We start from the raw sequence: 23,923 nt of genomic DNA on the forward strand, positions 1-23,923 counted from the left end.
GGCTGTCATTACAAAGCATGAATATTCATGATGACAGAGGCTGCAGCCGGTGCAGGATGAGGGGGGTGCAGGAGTCCCAGAGCCAGTGCAAGACATGACCTGACTAGCGGAGGTGATCCATGCTAGAAAGCTGCTGCAGCATCAACAGCCACAGCGTGGGATTAGAGTAGGACAAGCACTGCACTCCACAGCAGCACAGAGACATACACACATACGTCACGTGACAGGCGCGTCTGCCCTCTCATCACCCTCCTCCTCCTCCTCCCAGTGACGTCGCTGCTTCCTGCGCCCCACAGCCCCGCAGACTGAGCCGACAGACGGCAGGAGGGAGGCGGCTCGTGTGCAGCAGTGACGTCACGAGCCGTAGACTGGGGCGGGAGGGGGGAAGAGGCAGCCTGACACCGAGCCACAGCTGCGATGGCACCGAGGCGCGAGTGGAGTGACCGGAGACGGCGAGGTAATGCTATGCTGAGGGACACGTCCGCGGCGGAGCGGCATGCAGCTGACCAGTGGGGGCAGCAGTAGGTGATAGTGGCCAGTCAGTGACCCCCAGTGTCATTAGGGCGCAGGACGGGGCAGCAGCAGTGCTGTGTGTGGGGCTCAGGAGCTGCTGCTATCCTAGCTGTGCCAGCCCTGTGTCAGTAGGCATGTACTGGGCACTGTATGCACAGGCTCTGGCCATAGACATAGACTAGTGTCCAGTGGTGCTGGGGCATCTGTGTGGCTGGCTAGCTGTCACTGCTGTTGCCTGTGTCTGGTGACTGGCCAGCCACTAGTGTTGGCTGCTCTTTGTTGTGACACCCATCACATCACACAGAGTTCCAAGCATCAGTCATTGATTGCTGGTGGAATGAAATGCCTGGTGTGTGGTATGGGGATTCCCTAGCCCATTGTTTCCTCTCTGCCTTATTAATGACTCTATAATGCAAGGGGAGAGCACTGACAGCCTTGCTGACTTGTAGTAGTATTCATCATGGTGTAAAATATCGTAAAGAAGGCACATCTATTTGGTGGTGTTTGTTTGGCGCAGACTTGGGATATTCTTGTTATTTGGGCTGATTAATAGAAATTGACCTATGCTTGAATGATCGGATTCAGTTTTTAAGCCTGCAGAAGTTGGCACTGTAGCTTCAGTGTGCCCAAATGACTGAGTGTGAATGTCTTGATGTATGTGATAGCCTATCTGACGTATGGGTTAAATAACCTGTATTAATTTGATTTTCAGTGCATTATTTTATCCTATGGTATAAGCTTGCAGATGCAGTGTGCACATCTAGCATACTGATTTATATCTTAAAGCATTTCATCACCTTTTCCCAAACACACCTCTATTTTTTTTTTAGTTTGTTTTCCTCATTACATGCAGCCCAGCTAAAGGATAAGGCTGTTCTCCCCAGAACCTCATAAAGATTGTTACTGATGTGTGTAGAAATGAGATCAGACAGTTTGGTTGTGCAAGGGATGGGTAGGGTTAAATGCCCTGGGGCTAGCATAACACAGGGTGATGTTTACAGTTGCACAGTCAGGCAAGGATGGAGGGAGCTGCTTCCTGGGGTCCTGCCATCAGCATCACTGGCTGAGTTATCAACCTCCTGCTGGACTGCAGTGAACTGTAAGCTGACTACATAAGGATTATCACATGGCAGTCTTCGGGGAGATTTCTGTTCCCCCCCCCCCTTCCCACTTACTGGGTTTAACCAAGTATTTTTCATGTGCTTAAGCTTGCAGTCACGTTTCACCATTTGTCATTAAACGGTCCTTTATTGTGTGTTTGAAATACAGCTTGCAGCACCTACACTGATCTGAAGCGTGGCTTTTAGATTAGAGAAAGTCAGGCTTGGCATACCGATTGATATGCTCGAGACCATTTAAAAAGCCAACACAAAGGATAATCATGATGACCTTCTGTTACTAGCCACAGTGTTCATAGTTTTTAACCCCCTAACCTATATAGCAGGGTGCTGTGTACAAAGAAGACCTTTTTGAGGCTTTGTTTTTCTGAGATCTGCATAGAATAATTGGTGTATATATAACAATGCCCACATACAATTTAAGAATTTGACCTTGACCATGCTAAAGAACACATCTGCTTTCCTTCTTTTCTAGATGAAGAGATGGGTTACTGAAATAACACACCAGCAGAAGAAGCAGAGGGCTGATCATTCCTGGATATACGTTTAGATATAACTCACGTTAACTGGATCCTAGATAACACATCGCTTCAAGCACTGTCGCCATTAGATCTTCATTTATCCACTGGCCTTTTTTTTCTTTTGCTATGCCATGAGCTAGATGCAATTTTATAAATCGGATCGTGACCAAAAATAAAGAAACATCTATAAAAAGCCACTATACATGTGTCAGAGGGAAACAAAGAGTACATCACATGGGCACCTTGTAAAATATCTTGCAACCTGCACTCTCAGCTGGCCAGCTTTTTTTTATGTAATTTTTTTTTTTAATTTTAAAACTGCCAATTTGTTTTTGAAAGCCCATTAAATATATGCAATTTTTTTTTCTAAGAAAGTACCTTTATGTGTATATATGTACATTTATATAAATCAATGATGTAGCATAAATTCTGTTTAGCGCTTTCTACAGTTTGGTTAGCAACATTTCATTTTGACGTCATGGCAGTTTTCAGCACTTAAACCTAAACAGAACATTGGAATTTTGATATTCGGGAAAAGTGCAAAGATGGGGGAAGACGGAAGTCCCCCATTAAAAAAACTGGCTAAAGATAGCGATGTTAACCTAGAGGTTCCTAATGTCGGGAACAAGGTTATAGCAATCAAGATGGAAGTAGATGATTATAAAGAGACAGTTGTGGATGAGAACAAAGAGGGCATTGTCAAGTCGAGTAGTGTATCACTTAGTGGGTCTTCAGAGCTGAACCCTGGACTAAAGCACACATTGGCACAGTTCAATTTAAGCAGTCGGAGTTCGCTGGGTGGACCCGCTGCCTTCTCTGCTCGTTTTTCACAGGAGAACATGTCGCCAACAGTGTTTTTGCCTCTCCCATCGCCACAAATTCACCCTGGACCTCTTCTTATTCCATCAGACAGTTCGACAGAGCTCACTCAGACAGAACTGGAGGGAGAATCTATTTCTTGTTTCATGGTGGGAGGTGAAAAAAGACTCTGCCTGCCTCAAGTCTTGAACTCTGTACTGCGGGATTTCTCACTCCAGCAGATTAATATTGTGTGCGATGAAATGTACATATACTGCTCTCGTTGTACATCAGACCAGCTTCACATTTTAAAGGTTCTGGGAATTCTTCCTTTCAACGCTCCTTCCTGCGGACTGATCACTTTGACAGATGCTCAGAGGCTATGCAATGCTCTTCTGCGGCCACATACTTTCCCACAAAATGGCAGCTTGCTGCCTGCAAAAAACTCTTTGGCTCAGTTAAAGGAAACAGGTAGTGCCTTTGAAGTTGAACATGATTGTTTAGGAAAATGCCAGGGTTTATTTGCTCCTCAACTGTACACCCAGCCAGAGGCCCCTTGCATTCAATGTTTAGAATGCTATGGGATGTTTTCAACGCAGACTTTTGTTATGCACTCTCACAGATCACCAGATAAGAGGACCTGTCACTGGGGCTTTGATTCAGCCAAGTGGCACTGTTATCTTCATCTGAGCCCAAAATATCTAACCACCCCTGAAGGCAAAAATATGAAAGCTCTGCTTGAAGAAATGAAGGAGAAATTCAGCAAGAAGAACCAACCCAAGAGGATTCAACCCAAAGTAAGTCTTGTATACCCTTGTTTTGTCTTCTCAGAGGTAAACTGAATCTTATGCTTGACAGACCACTGTGACAGAAAACTATAAAATACACATGTGCACAAAGCTTGAATGATGTACATTTGCCATAGCGTAAAATCACTGTATAAGACTCCTTTTATGTGTAGCTCTAGAAATTTTAATCTAATGGCTGTGAACCTTTTACCGACAGGTTTTTAGACTAGTCCATCTCCTCATAGGTAAGTCTCAGGCCGGTGTTTAAACTTATTTTTTGTGGTGCGATGCTCTTGCTGCCTCACAAAAAATGTCGGTACTATTCCGTTAGCCCGACGCAACCACCAGGTGGTGTTAATTACTATTCCCCCTCCAGGCCGCCATGGATAGTAGGGAAAGATGTAACTGGTGGAGTTTTATCGCCACCTAGCGGATGCGCTCGGCTAACGGAAAAGAACCAAAATGTCAGTCATATGACCCTGCAGCTGAGTGTGCCGGCAGGGTAATATACATACTGCTGCCCCCCGTTCAGTACTGTACTGTTTGCTGGGCAGGAAATGTGTCACTGGGATTCCATGTGGTCTGCGCACGCGTGCCATGAAGCACTGCAATCTGTTGTTTGCGTGTTGCCCATAGGCTTGCATTATCCCAAGCTCCATGCATTAAGTGCGGTGCTTGCAGTAACAAGCTGCAGCCCTTGTATCAGATCGGATACTTCCGGCGCAGTGGACCACAATAAGTGCGAAAGTCTCCATAGACTTCCAGTGCTTTTGCAGCCCCTTGTGGTAAAATAGGATAACGCAACACAGGTTTCACCTGTAAGTGTAAACGGGGCCTCAAGTAAGAACCTATAAAAAGACGCTGACTGGCTGGCCTTCCTACTCACATGGCATTATTCTAGCAGTTGCACTGTTCACTGCCATTCAGGGAGAGCTTTTGAAATTCAAAGAATCCTAAAGGATCCTCATGAGGAGATGGACTAGTCCAAAACCTGTTGGTGAGACGTCCAGAGCTGTCAAGATCAATAGTACCTAATGTAAGTGTGAGCTGTTAGCAAAAATTCGCACTTGGTGCATTGAGACAGATGTAAAGGATATGTGTATGTATCTTAAATTTTACAATTTTCTTTGATATAGTGCTTCTATGAATGAAAGGCTGTTTTTTTTTATCATAGTATTTTGTATGAAATACTAATGTTTTTATTATGCTGAAACTTACTTTAGGTTGGTTTGTGATCTACAGAACACTGAAGGCAATGGGTTGTTTTTGGCAAACCATGAATATATATTTTTCCTCTGTATAAATGTTTGTGCTGCTGCACTTTATACATATACTTGTACAGCTCAGAGATTTGCTCTGTTATCTGGCTTGTGTTAGTTGCATTGGCCTTGCAGAAACATCTGTTTTTTTTTTTTTCTAATGCATGCAATCACTATAACACTGCATAAAGTCAGTGCTACATATTATTTCAGGTGGGCCATGCACCTGTAAAATTGTTTCACGCACAAACTTTTATTAACATCTACAGATCAATGTTTCCCTGTTTATCAAATGGCAAATTGGCTTATATATTGAATTGTGTGTTATTTGATATTTGACTTACGGTATCAGTGTTCTCCCCAGAATTTTTTTCCAGCCGGGTGGCATGAATTAGTAGCCGGGTGGCATGAAAAAGTAGCCGGGTGGGTCGAGATGAAAATGCAGGGCAACTCTGCTTACAGCATAGGAGGAGGTCAGGAAGTGAGCCGATGACAGCCGGGTGGTCACCAAATCTAGCCGGGTGGAGCACCCGGCTAAAAGAGCCTGGGGAGAACACTGGGTATGTTGGACGTCTACAGTGGCCGCAATCCGAATGAGTCAGTAGGTCATACATTGGAGTAAGGCTAGGTCCACATTCGTCCGGCACAGATCAGATCCGTTTGAAACTGATCTGGTTTGGTACATTTTTTTTATTATGTTTTGTGTAATTGCAGCATACGTTTCCAGTCTGTGGAAACGTATGCCGGAGGGGGGTTAGGGGGGGGGAAGAAGTGCGCACACCCCCCCCCCTCCCTCACCTTGGTCCCCCGTCCCCGCACCCCTCCAGCTATTAGCGCAAAAGTTGTTAAAATGTTACTTCGGAGGGCGGCATTGCAGGAAGTGACGGGGCGAACAGAGGAAGTAGGCTTCCCCACTCGCTGCCTGAACATTTTAACAAATTTTGCACAAATAGTTGGAGGGGGAGCGGGGACGGGGAACCCAGGTGAGGGGAGGCGACCTGCCGACTGCTGTCACCTCCGTCCGGGCTGCTACTCCCTCCAGCATGGCGGCCCCCTACACACCCACAGGCTGACACAGAAAACGGATCAGTTTCTGTGTACAAACCTGCCTGTGCAGAGGGGGATCCGTTTTCTTATTGCCTTCCACTACCCCTCCGTGTATCTGGATCTATGTGCGGTCCGTGAAAATCTGGACCTTCCGTTCAGGTTTTCAAAACGGATCCCCCGGAATGCGGACGGATCTGTTTTTTTTTTAAAGTGAAGATGGCTGCTATTTTTAACATTGGTGGCTGTGGCTCCATTTTTGATCCGGGCCAAATAGCAGAGCCACAGATACATTTTTTTAATACAAGTGTGAACCTACTCTAAATCTGTGCACAGACATTAGACCATCACCTCTGTGGCACTGGACTCCTTGACCTATGACAAATAAAAATCCAGTGTCAGTTCATCATGGCATTATTTTTGGGAGCATGCAGTGCTGCTGCACACTCTGTATGTGCCGTATATTACAACTCCAGTGTAACTGTCTTTATGAGCATGCAGATTCCCTTTTCTGATTAAGATGATTTTCTTTTTATCTAAATGAATTCAAGTTAAAGAATATAAACACTAAGAATAAGAGTAACAGTGCTGAGGTGTCAACACTGTTCAACTTCCTGCAGCTACTGGTGATGATGGAGACCTCACCGATGCTAGCTTGCTAAAAGTGGCTGTACAAGTCTATGATAACATTCACCTGGCGGTCTTGGCAGAGGATTTTCAGACATGCAATTGTTGCCAGACTGTTGAAAATGGGCAGATGGGCATCTGTTATCTGTAGGTCAAAGCACATCTTTAGGTTCAAAATTTTCGACTAACAAGCCAGTTCCCCAAACGATTGACCATCTGATCGTTGCGATTGATTGGAAATGATCAATTTGGGCCCACTAACTGAGGGAACAATAATCCAATGAGACTAAAAGAATCTTTACGACAGAAGGAACTGCAGCATTAATGGTACCCAATCCACTCGATTGTTTGGGAGATTGTACCTTTAAGCTACTAAATAATTAGGATCAGTAATGGAAAGCTAGAAGTACATGTGTTGATGTCAGCAGCCACACTAGACAGACGCTTGGCCCAGCTACAGCCCTGCACTGTACCTACCCCTACCTATTGCCTGATGAAGCGGGGTCATAACCGCGAAACTCGTTGCATTTTCCCCTGGAGTATGTAGATACATTTGTTGTGCTAAACTTTGTTGGCATATCTTGTAAACCTTTTAGACATTTTTATTCTTCTGGCACCTCTGTAGATCCTGAGTTGGGTCAAGTCTAATCTCCCCACCTGCTGTTAGTGTTATGATCATGTCTGCAGCGTTTACTGCTGGCTGCAGTGGTATTGCAACCCAAGCAGTTCTGATGTCATTACATGCATTTGCTTGCATAGTTTGGTTTGCACTTAAACTAGTTGCTGATTCCATCTGCAGTCGCTCTGAAGTTAATGACAGTTTAATATGCTTTTGTGTAAACAAACATTGTCTGCTGCAATGGAGGGGCAATCCCTTTCCTGCAGGCTGCATATCATTGTCTGCCTTTTCCTGCTGTCAGCCTGTGATTAATTACCATTCACTTGTGTGGGAATCTGCAGGTCTGCTCCCATTGGATGACCTCAGTATAAAGAACTGCTTCCTGCAATGCTTGATGGGCTACCATATTCTCAGATTCTGTCTGTTACTCTGCTCGTGCCCCACCTCGTTCCTAGTCCGTGTGGACTGCGCTGACTCCTGCGAAGGGGTCAGCGAGTCCTAGTTCTGCTCTTGTTCTAGAAGTTGTTACTCTGCTTGTCTTGTGTCATATATTGGTTCATCGCCAATATATACGCATACTTGCGCATTTTGTTATTTTCCTTGTATTCGTGTTACGTTGATACATCAGTGTCGCTGATATATACGTACACGAACTGTTTATTTCCTGTGTTCAGTTAGTCAGCCTTCCAGCACGTTTTGGTAGTTTGCGCGTATCGTGATCACCCGTGCTGAGCTAGTATCCTGCTCCTGGTCCTGTTTGTGGATTGCGTTCATCTCTGCGAGGAGATAACGAATCCTTCTGAATCCTGTCCTGTTACCGTTTGTGGATTGCGTTCATCTCTGCGAAGAGATAGCGAATCCTTCTGAGTCCTGTTCCCTGTATTGCTCCAGTGCTAGTCAGTGTTCCTGCTTATGTCATATATCGGTTCATTGCCGATATATACATATGTTAGTCAGACGTTACAAATAGTTTCTTTGATAGCTGTAATTGTAATACGCTAGGAAAACATACTTATTGTATATTTGTCTGTGTTACGTTCATCTATCTTGATCCTGCTATTTCCTGACTATCCTGTCCTGTCTTTGTGAGGCACGCCATCGCTGCAAGCGCATTGGCTGCCTCATTCCAGTCTGTCTTGTTGTGGACGCTTGCTGTCACTAAGTAGTGGCTAGTTTAGCAAGCGTTCATTCTGTCTACCTGTCCTGATCTCCTCAGTTCTGGTTTATGCGCTCAGCGCTACTTTGCGCTGAGACGTTATCACAAAAGTATTGTTTGTGGCTGTTCGGATCTGCACCGGCTCTGTGCGCCACAATCTCCTATTGGAGTCAGTCCTCTCCTCCACTAAACTGGGGATATCCTGATTCCTGGTGCTGGTGTGTGTACCCCCTTCACGTCAGCTTATGCATCGCGTGCTGACCGTGGAGAATACACCTCCAAGCTTAACAGTTAGGCCTGGAACCCACTACAAAACGCTATCGCTAATCGCAATCGCTAGCGTTTTGTGTGGGCGTTTTGTAAGCGATTTCATGAGCATTTTTGGCAGCGATTGTGTAGCGATTAGCGGTTTTAATTCTGATTGGTCCTTTCAATTAATTTCAATTTTTTTTACAGTGTGCAATAACTTCAAAACCCTAGCAAAATCGCTCTGTGTAGGTTTTGATGATCGATTATGCCAGCGTTTATATACTTTACATTGCAGAAACACTAACGCTAAAAATGCTGCATGTCCTGCGTTTTACGGTTTGGGAATCGCAATAGCTCCAGTGGAATTTGGCCCATCCATTAACATTAGCTGAGCGTTTAGGGAAATCGCTAGCGGTTTGAATCGCTCACAAAATCGCTCTAGTGAGCTCCAGGCCTTACAGTGGTTGCTTTTGAGGCAACCCTGCTTTGTGAGTATATTTTGTATTTACTCTTTCAACTTCATCTCATATTACCAGTACATACTACACTATATTTGGCTCTTGGTGTCCCAATCTTTATTAGCCACACTTGAGGCCCCCTATAACTAGTGAGTTTACCAAGATTGCTGGCAATGATAGTACTTTGCATGCCTGACAATCTGTCATATGCTTGTAAGGTAGCGTCTGAACATGCGGCCTAGCTGAGCATGTGTATTCATTCGTCCATCACCGGAGATCAGCAAAGTGCTATGACAAATGTATCCCTATGAGATCATTCTCACTGCAACGTCTGCGATTTGCATACATCGCAAACGTCCTGCATTTTGGGGGCAATCGGAATGTAATTCTCATTCTCTTGAAGGTGAATTGCAAATAGTGGCAAAATTGCCGGGCGATTTGCATTTAGCGCTCCAAGTGGGAACCAGCCCTCACAGAGACAGGAAACCTCCTACTGTGGGAGTTCACAATCATGATTGGTTGGGAAAATCTAACCTGCAGATTGCAAAGTTTCATTTCCAGAGTATGGACGAGGCATGTATAGACAGGGCATTGCTGCCTGATCCACTATTCATTTTCTTCTGGGGTCATTTTCACCTCAAGTCCGCTATTAACTGTCTATAACTTAAAGCATAACCACAGACAACTTTTTCCTTTTGCTGTTCAGGTCACCTTTCGAGAACCAACAACTTCAGCAATGGTAGTCCTCTTCTTTCTACCATTGCAGATTTATTTTAACTCCTAAGAATGTAATGCCATGCAATATTAGCTAGAATAAAGAGACTTTTGTTGGAGTTGCAATTTGAGGCATTCATGATATTTTATGGCTTTTTTTTTTTTTTCTTTCAAAATAAGGTAAGTGTATTTATAAGTCAATAGTTTGGTGTTTTTGCATCCATTTTCCACCTGTGAATGGATTGTGTTTGAAGAAGACTCCTTTGCTTTGGTACCTGTAAATGGGCTGGCCGCACAGGATGTGATTAAGTTGGTGGTATCGAGCTGGTGAAGTTTGTTCTCTGTGTTTGGAAGACAGAGTACAAGGGTTTAATACAAATCTGTATTCAAATATACAGGACAGGGTGGAGTGACCTGCCCATCACTCTGGGTTCATGCAGAATGTCACATATGCATTGTAAGCCTTAATGGGAGGGTTTCCAAACCAGTTCCAACAGCACTTGTGACTTTCCTCTATGATTAGACAGGGTAGTCGAGTCTGTACATAAATCCTGCGACTCCAACTCTTCAGTTATGGTACCTCCAACTTTTACATACTAAAGTATTTTCCATGTTAGTTTAAAGACTGTAATATAATGCATTGCATCACTGTCAAAACTCAGCAACTGAACATCTATAAAGATGGGATCAGCTTTTAGGGACAAATCAAAGAACTATTGGCTACGAAGCGGAACCTTATTGGCCATACTAGCCAGTCTTTACCAATGTGAATAAGGATAATGTTAAAGTTTGGTTCTTCAATCTGTAGTTTAAAGGGAAGGTTCAAGCAAAATAAAAGAGTTTCACTTACCTGGGGCTTCTACCCGCCCCATGCAGCCATCCTGTGCCCTCGTAGTCACTCACTGCTGCTCCAGTCCCCCGCTGGCTGCTTGCCGACCTCGGAGGTCGGCAGGACACATTGCGTACATTTTTATGCATTCCCGCTAGTGCAGGAACATTAACACATACGTTTTTACGCGTCATTGGTTCAATGCGTAAATTTTTACGCATTGAACCAGTAATGCGTAAAAATGTATGTGTTAATGTTCCTGCACTAGCGGGAATGCGTAAAAATGTACGCAATGCGTCCCGCCGACCTCCGAGGTCGGCAAGCTGCCAGCGGGGGACTGGAGTAGCAGTGAGTGACTACGAGGGCACAGGATGGCTGCATGGGGCGGGTAGAAGCCCCAGGTAAGTGAAACTCATTTTTTTTATTTTGCTCGGACATTCCCTTTAAGCCTGTGTCATTTTGGCTTATTTTATTTTGTTACTTGAACAACAAACATGCTTAAAGGGACTCCGAGCAGTGCAGAAAGATGCATATCATTTTAAAGCTCTCTTTCTCCTCTTTCCAATGTTATATAAACCGCCGCCCTATGCCTTTTAGTTTTCACTATTTTCGCGATCGAAATTGCAGCGGCCGCGACTTCGATCGCGAAAATAGAGAAAACTAAAAGGCGTAAGGCAACGATTTAGGTGTCGCCAGAAAGAGGGGAAAGAGAGCTTTAAAATATCCATATTTCCATAGTTATATTGTATTACACAGGGCGACTTTTTCTCAAAGTCAGCAGCTCCATTCAGCAGAAAAAGTCGCCCTGTGTAATACAATGTAACTATGGCCTCAATTCACGGAGCATTATCAAATGTTTATCAAACACTTTATCAAACGTCTGATAATTTACCTCATGGGTAAAATCTCATTTTAAATTCACTAAGGTGTTATATATTTATCGAATGTTTTATCGATAAAACGTTCAACAAATATATAACACCTTAGTGAGATTTTACCCATGAGGTAAATTATCAAACGTTTGATAAAGTATTTGATAAACGTTTGATAATGCTCCGTGAATTGAGGCCTATGGAAAGATGGATATCATTTTAAAGCTCTATTTCTCCTCTTTCTGGCGACACCTAAATCGTCGCCCTATGCCATTTAGTTTTCTCTATTTTCACGATCGAAGTTGCAGCCGCTGCAATTTCGATCACAAAAATAGCGAACACTAAAAGGCGCAGGGCGGTGGTTTTATATATCATTGGAAAGAGGAGAAAGAGAGCTTTAAAAAATGCATCTTTCCATAGTTTCTGCACTGCTCGGAGTCCCTTTAAACCCTTAAGTTTATATGAAAGACAAAATGTAAACCATAAAGTTTTATTTATTTTTTTTTTTTTAAATAAAGACACTTTTTATTTCCTTATTTTATTCCTTGTGCATTAGATTCTTCTGCTGGGAATCGATGCCCCAAAATGTAAGATCGATTTTCTTTGATCCATTGTAAACAAGTCAATTTAAAAATCGATTGGACAAGATGGAAATTTTTAAAATGATTGGGGGTGGGACAAGAGCATTGGCTTATCAATGTCCTATAGCTTTGCACTGCATCGAGCAGGGCAGCTCTGCATCGCAGGCTGATTCCCAATCTATTTCATGCTGAAATCTGCGATCGGCCTTGTGACGCTGCATCTGACACCTCGCTGGCCCAACACTGTCTTTCCTAATGTCCAATATGCCGCAGCCTGGGGGACAGAGGGGGCACAGAGAGAGAGAGAGCCAGGGGAGCACAGAGAGAGCCAGAGGGTTCAGAGAAAGAGACAAAGGGGGCACAAATGGACACAGAGGGTGTACAAAGAGAGGCACAGAGGGGAAACAAATGGACAAAGAGGGGTGAACAAAGCTTGATGTGAAGGAAATCGTGAATCTAATCAAAATCACGATTTTTGGACATAAATCGCTTAATTCAATTTTTTTCCCTAAAGTTCTTCAGGCCTACTGTACATTAACCATTTCAGAAATTATCATTAAGAGGAGGAAGGCGATGTCTATACAACTTTTTTTATTTATTTATTTATTTTTGCAACTTTTTTTAAAGAATTCACCAAGATTACTTTTAAAGAGGAACTCCAGTGAAAATAATGTAATAAAAATAAAAAAAAAAGTGCTTCATTTTTACAATAATTATGTATAAATGATTTAGTCAGTGTTTGCTTATTGTAAAATCTTTCCTCTCCCCGATTTACATTATGACATTTATTACATGGTGACATTTTTACTGTGGGCAGGTTATGTAGCTGCTGCTAGCTGTTTTGGCTGTTAGAGACAGCTGTAAACAGCTATTTCCTGTCTGTGGACCTTGTTACATTGTAACAAACTGCCAAAAGCACTGCGTCCCAGAGCTTCTTGTGGGAGGGGTTTCAGCTCAAAATCAGTCATACAGCGCCCCCTGATGGTTTGTTTGTGAAAAGCATTATATTTCTCATGTAAAAGGGGGTATCAGCTACTGATTGGGATAAAGTTCAATTCTTGGTTGGAGTTTCTCTTTAATGTTACAGAGAGGGGAGAATAGGTATAGCGTTAGACTAGAAATTATAGGATATAAGTAAACTATTTTGACATGAACAATAATTGTATCAACTAAGCAGCCAGAGCCAGAATACAGCGCTGTCTGATCAGGCTGAAAAATTAAAGTATAAGGATCTGACAGGTTAGTCTTTGTTGTTTTGACCAACAGTCATTGATGAAGTCAAAATGTTTCTCACCTTAGTAAGGGCTCAGCCACACTATAAGCGCTTTCTGAGCGCTTTTTAAAAATCGATCCCATTCACGTTCATAGAAATCGTCACGATTTTTCAAATTTGCAGCGATTTTTACCCTGATTTTAATGACAGTGAATGGGAGCGATTTTTTTTTTTTTTTTTTTTTTTTTTTTTTTTTTTAGCGTTCAGAAAGCCCTAATCAACCACAAAGTGCTCAAAAAAGCGCTTATAGTGTGGCTGAGCCCTAACAATGTTAGTGATACTTGCTTAACTGAGTGTTGCATTTTTTTTCTTCTTTAAAGGGATACTGTAGGGGGGTCGGGGGAAAATGAGTTGAAGTTACCCGGGGCTTCTAATGGCCCCACACAGACACCCTGTGCCCGTGCAGCCACTCACCGATGCCCCGGCCCTGCCTCCAGTTCACTTCTGGAATTTCTGACTTTAAAGTCAGAAAACCACTGTGCCTGCATTGCCGTGTCCTCGCTCCTGCTGATGGCACCAGGAGTGTACTGTGCAGACACAGACCATACTGGGCTTGTGCAATACTCTCCGGGTGAGATCAGCGGGAGCGAGGATGCAGCTGCGCAGGCGCAGTGGTTTTCAGACTTTAAAGTCTGAAATTCCAGAAGTGAACCGGAGGCGGGGCCGGAGCATTGGTGAGTGGCTCCGTGGGTACAGGATGTCTGCGGGGGACCATTAGAAGCCCTGGGTAAGTTCAACTCATTTTCCCCCGACCCCCCCCCCCTACAGTATCCCTTTAAGTCTACTTAAATTGCGTAAAATGTGGGGATGGGTAGAAATTGTTTGAGTAGGGAGTGGGGATGATAAAAGAAATGATATAGAGATAAAGTGGTAGTGGAGCCAGAAAAAAATGCCTGGGTAGGAGAACAGTTGGATCCAAAATGGACTATGACCATGGCTATGTTCCCAAACATCTCTAGTAAGAAGTCAGATGGGCAGAAAAAAAAAATCATGATTATGGGGTTACTTATTCACCCATGTTATCAAGTGCACAGTAAAGTGGCTTCTGAATTCTGGCTTTGAAAACACGTTTAACCACTTAAACCGGCTGAGTTTTTTATGATCTGTGCTGCGTGGGCTCTTCAGCCCCCAGCACAGATCAGGTGGCAGGCAGGGCGTTCAGACTCCCCCAAATCCCCCCCCCCCTCCTTTTTTTTCCCACTAGGGGGATGTCCTGTTGGGGGGGGGGGGAGGGTCTGATCGCTGCCGGCTTGCTGTGCCTAGCAGAGGGGCACCTCAAAGCCCCCCTCCGCAGCGCTATTCCCCTCCTCTTAGCAATATAGGCGGTACAGGACAGCGATCCGTCCTGTTCCACCTCAGATAGGCTTCAGCCTATCCCCGGCCTCTGATCTCTTTTACGGCGCTGCTGTGACAGCAGCGCCGTACAATGTAAACACCGGGGATTAAGTCCCCGGGTGTTTACATTTAGCCTGCGAGCCGCGTTGGCTGGTCGTTAAGTGGTTAAATATGACCATTTTTATATTCTATTAATTTGCAGAAAATGTCTACTTTTCAGCCTGTGCCTGTTTTGGCCATGCCCTTGACTGCATTTTGCACATGAGAGACTTTCCCTTTAACCTATTTGTTGACGAAGACAATTTTCTACTTGTCATCTGAAGAAAGCAGATCAATGTCTGCATTATGTTAGTTAACAACCTCTTAGGATTGCATTAGGAAGCATGATGGATTTGGTGTCCCAGGTGCTCCATTCAGATTGAAGTTTGTTGGAGATTTATTTGCTTAGTTCAGACAATATTTGTAGAAAAGAAGCTCGGAATGTGGAACTGTTAATGAGTACAAAAGTGTAAAAATGGAAATGGATACATTTAGATAAAAATAAATACATCGTCTCCTCTAAGGGCAAACATGACATGAATAAGAAATATAATATATGCACTTGCAAGAGAGTAAAAAAAAAAAAGGCTATGTAAATACTGCAACATACCAAAGGGAACTATTTATAAAACTGCAACACTTGTTACATTATCAGTTACATTATCAGTATATAGATGTTAGGTCGCAGTTTGGGCACTCGCCTCTGGAAGGTTAGCCACCACTGAGCTAGGGTTTCACCTTGTAAAGTTGTGTGTGGCCTGGAATCCACTTGAGTGCTTTTGCAGGGCTTCTTGATCGCCGACAATTGCCAGTGATTCTAAAAACCGCCTTGCCAATGAAAGTTTATCAAGGGGAACCCACTATAACGAGTGTGATTAGGCCAAATCTCAGTTGCCCTGCTTGCAGCATTTATGTAGTGTTTGTGCTCCAATACAAAGTATAGGAATGCTGCAAAATTACTTTGAAGTTGCTGTATTATGGCCTGTACACACTGCTGCGCTTTTAAAATTGCATGTGATTTTAAAATCGCAAAGCCTTTATGAAAGTCGAAAAATCGCATCGCACCAGTGTGTACAGGCCTTTGCGAATTTCATTATTTTTGAAAAGACCTTGCGATTAAAAAACGCATGCGATTTTAAAAGCGCATCATTGTGTACAGGCCCTAAACTAAATTTTGCACCAATTTTACTACCCAAAGCCCCCCCCCCCCCCAAAATACCCTTGCATTCGCTAGAAATAAAAACAATAAAATTGCGTCAAAAGCAGGTAATCGCTGTTTAAAACGCTTTAGAGCACCATTGAGTTATTGCAAGTGGGTCCCAGGCCTTACATGATTGAATTCCAGCAGTAACGGCATATTCCCTTATCTTGGCTGGGACTGCAGCTCTTGGCCTTTGCTTCTCTCTCCTCTGGTGATGGTGAGCCACAAACCCACAGAGCCAAGCATAATGTGAAAGGTCAGAGAGAGGATCTGGCCTTATTTCTGTAAACCCAAGATAGTCAGTCATTGGAGAGAAGGGGGAGTTTGAATGAATGGAGAAAAGAGGACGAAGTAGAACCGACTTCTTAAAGATGGGAAATGGCTAATTATTAGGAAGGGAGTGGAGACGAGTCCTGGCCAGTCTGTTTTATGTTTTAGAATGAAGTTGTTATGCTCATCTTTTCACCTTTGATTAAATCTTTATTGGAAAATAATTGGCTTGATTGTTACGCAACAGTTATGATGTGATTATATACTAATGTTGAAATATTGTTGGCTCATTATTTAAAAACTTGCCAAGCCAAATTAATTAAAAATAAAAAAATGATAGCAAATGTCCCTATCACTTCCCGTATACATTACTGTAACACTGTGATGTGCAGCCTACCAGGCAATCAACTGGCACTGGTCCAGTCCATCCTGAGCTGTGATGCATGACTTTTCCACTCATTTCTCTAATTTTGCTCCCATCCTCTCCACTTGCTGCCTGTTGTACAAAATATCCAGTGCAAGCTACTTCCCAGCAAAAGCACTACAGTTTACCGAGTCCCTACATGTTATGTTTCTCCCCTTTATTCAATTAGCCTATAAGCTAGTATGGGTAGGGCCACCTCTCTGAATTAACCAGAGTATATTGCCTGGATTTTTCTGCAATGCTGCTACCTACCCCTTTTTTTTATTTTATAGTGTTTGTGTGTAATATAAATGTTATGGCCAAAACCGAAGTTGACCTCTTTGGGATCATTAAAGGAGAACTGTAGTGAGAGGTATGCGGAAGCTGCCATATTGATTTCCTTTTAAGCAATACTAGTTGCCTGCTAAGCTTTCTGCCTGCAGTAGAGTGAATCACACCTGAAACAAGCATGCAGCTAATCTTGTCAGATCTGCCAAAAAAGTCAAACGCCTGATCTGCTGCATGCTTGTTCAGGGCCTAGGGATAAAAGTATTAGAGGCAGAGGATCAGCAGGATAGGCAGGCAACTGGAATTGTTTAAAAGTAAAGAAAAATGGCAGCCTCCATATCTCTCTCACGTTAGTTGTCCTTTAAGGCTGCTTACACACAGGGACGTTACAGGCGCACGCTAGGGCAGCCTGTAATGCTCCCCCAACGTACAGCAATGTAACACAAGTGGGCTGTTCACACTGCCCACGTTGCGTTACATGTAACGCTGCACGTTCTTCCGAAAGTGCAGCATGCTACGGCGTTACAGCGGCTTAAGCCGCGTTAGACTGTTTGCACATGCTCAGTCATGTTGGGGAGGAGCGGAGAGCGGCCAGGCACATGGCTAATTAATATTCACTGCACGTTGTGACGTGCAGTGTTTACTTCCTGGTGCGGCGATTGGCCGGCGGGACCACGTGATGCCGCATGCGTCCAAGAGTACGCATCACGGGCGCCAGAGTGAGCTGCACAACGCGGCTCACTCTGACGTCCACATCGAAGAGCACCAGGCCTTGCGTTAGGTGCACGTTATGCGACCTTAACGTAGGACCTAACGCAACGTCTTGGTGTGCAAGTAGCCTAAACAAACTCATCTCCCACAAGCGAAGCCAACCAGCATCTAAAATCTTCTCTATGTGTACTGCCAATTTTTCTTTTTCAGCCATTAAGCACCAGAAATGGTCAAAAAGTTAATGTAGAATTATGCAAATGTTGTATGCAAATGTATGCAACTTGAAAATGAACCAATCAAATCCCATTTTGGATTCATTTGGTCCATTTTTCTACCTGCATATTTGTGCATTAAAGGAAATCAATATGGCAGCCTCCATATACCTCTCACTAAGTCCTCCTTTAATGTACAAAGTAGCCAGATGCAGGCCAATATGCAAACACTGGTGACACTTTTTTATACTTTGTCTAGCCAAAACGCAAAGTGACAGAAACTGGCTGGCTGTTCACCACCTGCACTGCTTTGTACTTCCTGCGCTTCCACTCCGTATCCTCCTGGCCCTCTGTTCTGTGTCCTACTCTTTCCATCCATGTGTGTCCATTCTCCTCCTGCTCTCACTTTGTACCTCTGGCCTCTCCGCTCCATGTTCTCTTGTCCCTCAGTGTGGTGTCCTGTGTTCCCTTACGCATGTGGCCTTTCTCCTTCAGTATCTGCTCAGCCACCTCTGACCCCTCTGCTCCATGTTCTGTGTTTCCCTTTGTGTGTTGATGTTCTCCTCTTGTTCTCGATCTGCTCTTCCGGCCCCTCCACTCTATGTCCTCCTGTCCCTCCGCTACATTCTCTCCTCTTTCACTCTGCTTGTTGCTGCCACTTTAGGATTTGCCAGCATCGCATTCCCATCATTTTTGGACTTGGCTGGCGGGGTGTTGTCTTTTCTTTCCGGCCAACTAAAGTCCAAAAGAGCCTATCAACGTTAATTCTTTGTGTGTTGGCTAACATATACGCTATAGCAGCATAGAGGGTGATATAGCGGCTGGGAACGCGGAGAATCACTCACGTTCCTAGCCTGTCGCCGAACCCGGATCAGAGCGAGGCTGCGAGGTCACCATACAGCTTCAGGGGACTGAGGGATGCCCCAGGTGAGTAAAAATCATTTTTTATTTTTGACTTAAGTATCCCTTTAACACACACCCATCAATAGTAATAATCATATTAATATTTGTGGATTTATAAACTGCTCAAAAAGAACTATTTTTAATAAAATGTAGATGTACTGGATATAGTTAAAACTTTTGCTGTGAATGCTGCCATTACTTAACCACTAATTCACACATCAGTCATCAAGCCTCACTGTGATCAGATACGACCCGGGTTAGGGTGGAAAATACTGAAAACCTAAGTGCAGATTATTTTGCTTAATCCAAGATTGCTGAATCACTCATGATGTTACAAAGCTCAGGGGAGTAGAGGAGATATATTAGTAAATCAGGCCCCAAAAGTTTTGGAGGCAGATGTTTAGGTCAGTTCCAGGCAAGCAGCCTTTTCAAAACAAGTAACTGGTTCCTTCTATATTCCTCATTTCAGTTTCTCCATTTGAGGAAAAATGTTTTACATTTACCGTTGTGTGTTTGTGATGTTACATAGATATTTGGGTGGAATAAATGACACGTCACCCTCAAATTTGCCAACTTTCTTTTAAGACTCATTCTGACTGACTGTACACAGTATTTCAAAGTAAAACTACGTACAGGTGCCCCAAACCGTAGAGCATTGCTTTATAGCGCTTCTAGATTCGGGCGCAGCCGGCGCCAACATAGACTTTCATAGGAATCACATCTATAGCGCTCTTAGTAACGTCGGCGCCGCCAGAAGACTGAGCCGAAGTTGCTTTTAAAACACAATAATTCGACCTCCAGCAATCTCTGGAAGCCGAATTATATCATTCCCCAACCTCCATGGCGGCCTGAAGGGGGAATAGTAATTAACACGGCCCGGACTTGTGCAGAAGCAGGATCAGCCATATACCGGCTGTATCCTGCGCCCAAGTCTACCGGCTCCCATTTCAAATGTATGCTCAAACTGATCATTAGTGACTGTTTTTAAGTTTTGGATTTTTTTTTCGGGGGGAGAATCACTGTACAGGCACGCTGCCTGGCTAACTTCTAAACAGTCTGATCTTTTCTGTGGAGTGGGAGTGGATGAGTAGGAAGTGTCCTGCTGTGGGAATACTTGGGCAAGTTGGATTCGGCATAGCACAATACAAATGATGTTGTTAGACACCTGAACTTTTTAGGTAAAATATACAAAAAAGAGTGGGCAGATTTTCTCTTGAGATGATCATGAATTGGGCAAGGAAAAGCCAGCATGTGTGCATGGCATAATGTTGCTTCATTAGATCCAGCACATGGCTCAAACGCTGCAATCAAGACATTACAGAATGTTTCAGAAATAGAAAGCAGAAATACCCAGTACACAAGCCCTCGTTCGGGAAATTATCTGTTCATCATAACTAATGACACCTTTTGTGAATCTTGGAAGGTGCTTTTGTGTGAAAAGTTGCTGTTTTCTCATCACTAGTGACTAACAGCTCTGGGTTTGGTTTCTGACAAGTCAGGATAGAAAAGACAGCAAGGCATGTGTGAATCACCCGGTAATTGCATGTCTGGCTATCTGGATACTCTGTATGTCTTCCCTGTTGTGATTGCACACACCGTACTCGTGTGTTTCAAAATGTATATGATGCCGTAGATCAGACAGAATGGGTGAGTAACCCCTAGCGTCTGTCTGCACGATACCTCCTGTCCAGCAGTGCAGTCTGTGACTGTATCCATAGCAATGATTCTTGTTTATGATGCAAGCTGGAAAGCTCGCTTGTAGAAATGGCATATAGATATTTCCATCTCTGCTGCATGACATGTGGAGCTGCATTTAACAGCAGACTATGATTTATTGTGAAGGGGGAAGATGTAGGCTGAATGCAGGGTTCCTTTTAATGAAAAAACAAAGTTGTTGACTTAAAACAGTAGCTGCTAAAGATCCTAAATATATCCTTCATGTTTTTTTTTTTTTTTTTTTCTTTATCGTACGTACGTCCACTTGCATTGCTTGGAAAATTATGTGTGATCTTCTCTGGCCATTTGAGAATAGCAAACTGCTCATAACTGCCTCTGACGAGAATATAGTGTGTTTACAGCGCCCCCAACGGTCAACCCAACATAACTGCCTCTGACCAGAATATAGTGTGTTTACAGCGCCCCCAACGGTCAACCCAACAGATCAATACCGTTAATTATTGGCCGAGAGCATTATTCTCCCCATGCACCTCGGCCACCATGCATCGTAAAACTCCCCCCCCCCCCCCCCCCCCCCCCCCCACACACACACACACACACACACACACACACACACACACACACACACACACACACACACACACACACACACACACACACACACACACACACACACACACACACACACACACACACACACACACACACACATAGCAATCGAGCACATTGCTAGTATAAAGACTAAAAACACACCATTGGTTCGCACGATGGCCAGGGGCCCCCGGACCTCTCTCACTGGCCAGGGCCCCAAGGCCAATGCGCGATACCTGGAGGGGAGTGCAGGTGGGCCTGGACCTCTCACACCCAGGCTCTGGACCTCTCACATCCAGAAAACCCACCAACACTGCCTCCATACTGAATGCTAAATTCAACACACACAATATAAAGACTAGCATCGCATCTGTACAGCCTTGGCCCTGCAATGACCACCTCGTACGTGTATTTAGTTGACTTCCCCAGACAGGTGACCCTAGACTGTTGGTATTTTGATCATTGACTAGTTGCTGCAGTTTAGCTGCCTGTGTGCAATGGCCCCTAGTAATGCAAATTGTTCAATTCCCTATGAAAAGTGATGGCAGTATATAATATAGCAATACAGTACGTTGGGGGTAAACAGATCTCATGAGCCAATACATTCTGGTAATTACAGTTTAATGTGTTGTGTAATTAGATTTTATGTGTTTTATATGTTGTCATTGTTGTTCTGTCTGGTTCCTGGATTGGGCAGTAGCACCTGAATTCTATATTTACTTTTGCAATATGTATCCTGAATATGAAGAATTTTATGTATGTTTCTGTAGCATTTCCATATATAGGTCAATTCAGCACATACATTCTTCTTCATTTGCTAGAACTTCTGTGCATTGTTTGTATTTTTCTGGCAATAAGAAGCCTATAGTACCTGGTGGTGTGGTGGTGGTGGTGGTGGGGGGAGTATGCAATGACTAGCAGTACTGTCAGTCTTTAGACTGGTAGTACTGAAGTCATTGACTACTAGCAAGCATTTAGCATGTGTTAGTCTTCAGTAGGCTGCAGCGCTCTGTAGGCAGAAACCACTCTTTGCCATTGGCTAAGGGCTCGTTCCCACTGTTGCGACGCGATTTCGGCCGCATTCCGACGCTTGTAAAAACGCATGCGGATGCGTTTCCGCATGCGTTTTTACCCGCGATTTCACATGCGATTTCGCATGGCAGGGTGCCATGCGAAATTAACCATGACACTGCCAGGGCAAAATAAAATTGAAAAAGGTGCGAAATCGCACGCGAAATCGCGGGTAAAAACGCATGTAACAAACGCATGCGTTTTTACTATTAAATACATTAGCGGCGATTCGCACGGATTCCCGACGCAGGCGAAATCGTTGGCTCTTTTGTGCGTTTTTTTACCGCTGAAAAAAACGCACCTCAACAACGCTACAGTGGAAACAGGCCCATCCACTTGCATTACATGTGCGGATCTGCATGCGTTGGACGCATGCAGATTCGCGATAGTGGGAACGAGCCCTAACAGGTTTGCAAGCATATACAAAGCATCCATGTGCCCTTGTTAAGAGTTAGCTAAATCCCTCTGAGAGTATATTTCCACTGATAGCACTAGTATGGCACTAGTGGCAGAGATGTTGACAGGCAATAACAGGTGTTGGCTGGTGCTGCACTGTGTTTTGTTAGCGCATATATGCCTTTGGTCGAGATTTCAAGCAAGGGTTTGTCAGTTTCTGTGACTCATGTTTTTTTTTCTGATCTCCTTACTGACATTGCCAGCGCTATTCAGTTTGTGTCCTGTAGACCCCATCAGAGTACCACATGCCAAAAACAGACATATAAGTTAATTGGCTTCCCCTAAATTGGCCCTAGACTACTAACCATACACGACACGATGCATAGACCTATGACTATGGTAGGGATTAGATTGTGAGCCCCTCTGAGGAACAGTTAAAGGGCACCTAAACTGACAACGATATGGATTTTTCATTTTCAAATAATACCAGTTGCCTGGCTCTCCTGCTGATCCTGTGTCTCTAATACTTTTAACTACAGCCCTTGAACAAGTGTGCAGATGCTCTGACTGAAGTCACTGGATTAGCTGCATGCTTGTTTCAGGTGTGTGATTCACCCACTACTACAGCCAAAGAGATCAGCAGGACTGCCAGGCAACTGGTATTGTTTAAAAGGAAACATCCGTATCCCTTTCAGTTAAGGTTCCCTTTAAGTGACAAGGCGATATATCTCTGTACAGCACTGCGGAAGATGTCGGCGCTATATAAATACTGTATATACTCACATATAAGCTGACTCGTGTATAAGCTGATGTGCCCATTTTCCTTCAGAAACCAGGAAAAAGTGATTGACTCGTAGAAGCTTCATCTCCCATATAGCCCCCTCCACAGTAGCCAGATGTGGCCCCAGTACAAGTCATTCCCTCTCCCCATAGCCAGATGTGACCCAAGGATTATACAGTTGTTTCAAGATGCCACTAAATGGCACCATAGATATGAGACACAGCAATTGCCACACAGGAAGAATCTCTGATCTTTGTACCGCTGACAAGTTGCTTGCACACTCCATAACACAAACTAGGGGATGCAGGCAGTCTTGAGCAGCGCACTCTGTACACCATGTTGCAGGGGATGCGGGGCAAGGACACAGCAGGGAGCCAGCTGGCAAAAGCAGGATCCCTAGTGCACAATCATTGCCCTCCAATGCCAGTATCAAAACCTGCTCTACCATCAGTTCTGCTCCACTGACTCGCATATAAGCCGAGGGGGGTAACTTTTCAGCACATTTTTTTGTGCTAAAAATTAGGCTTATACGTAAGTATATAAGGTACTAAAAAAATAATAAAATAATCATAATCTTCCAAATTTGTTGCAGATTACATGCAGCAGCTTGAAAAAGAGGCAAACAA

The 23,923-nt window shown here is 43.9% G+C and overlaps 1 protein-coding gene across 1 annotated transcript in view; it reads left to right on the forward strand.

The window, feature by feature from the left end:
• Nucleotides 1-351: 351 nt before the first annotated feature.
• SKIL (SKI like proto-oncogene) overlaps nt 352-23,923 on the forward strand; it is an 82,490-nt gene continuing 58,918 nt past the window's right edge. Inside the window, exons 1-2 of the mRNA XM_068281010.1 lie at nt 352-457; nt 2,107-3,747. Of these exons, the coding sequence (XP_068137111.1) occupies nt 2,698-3,747 (1,050 nt within the window). The 5' untranslated portion in view covers nt 352-457; nt 2,107-2,697. The remainder of the gene's footprint in view (nt 458-2,106; nt 3,748-23,923) is intronic.

Source organism: Hyperolius riggenbachi, chromosome 4, assembly GCF_040937935.1.
Source record: "Hyperolius riggenbachi isolate aHypRig1 chromosome 4, aHypRig1.pri, whole genome shotgun sequence".
Taxonomy (NCBI): domain Eukaryota; kingdom Metazoa; phylum Chordata; class Amphibia; order Anura; family Hyperoliidae; genus Hyperolius; species Hyperolius riggenbachi.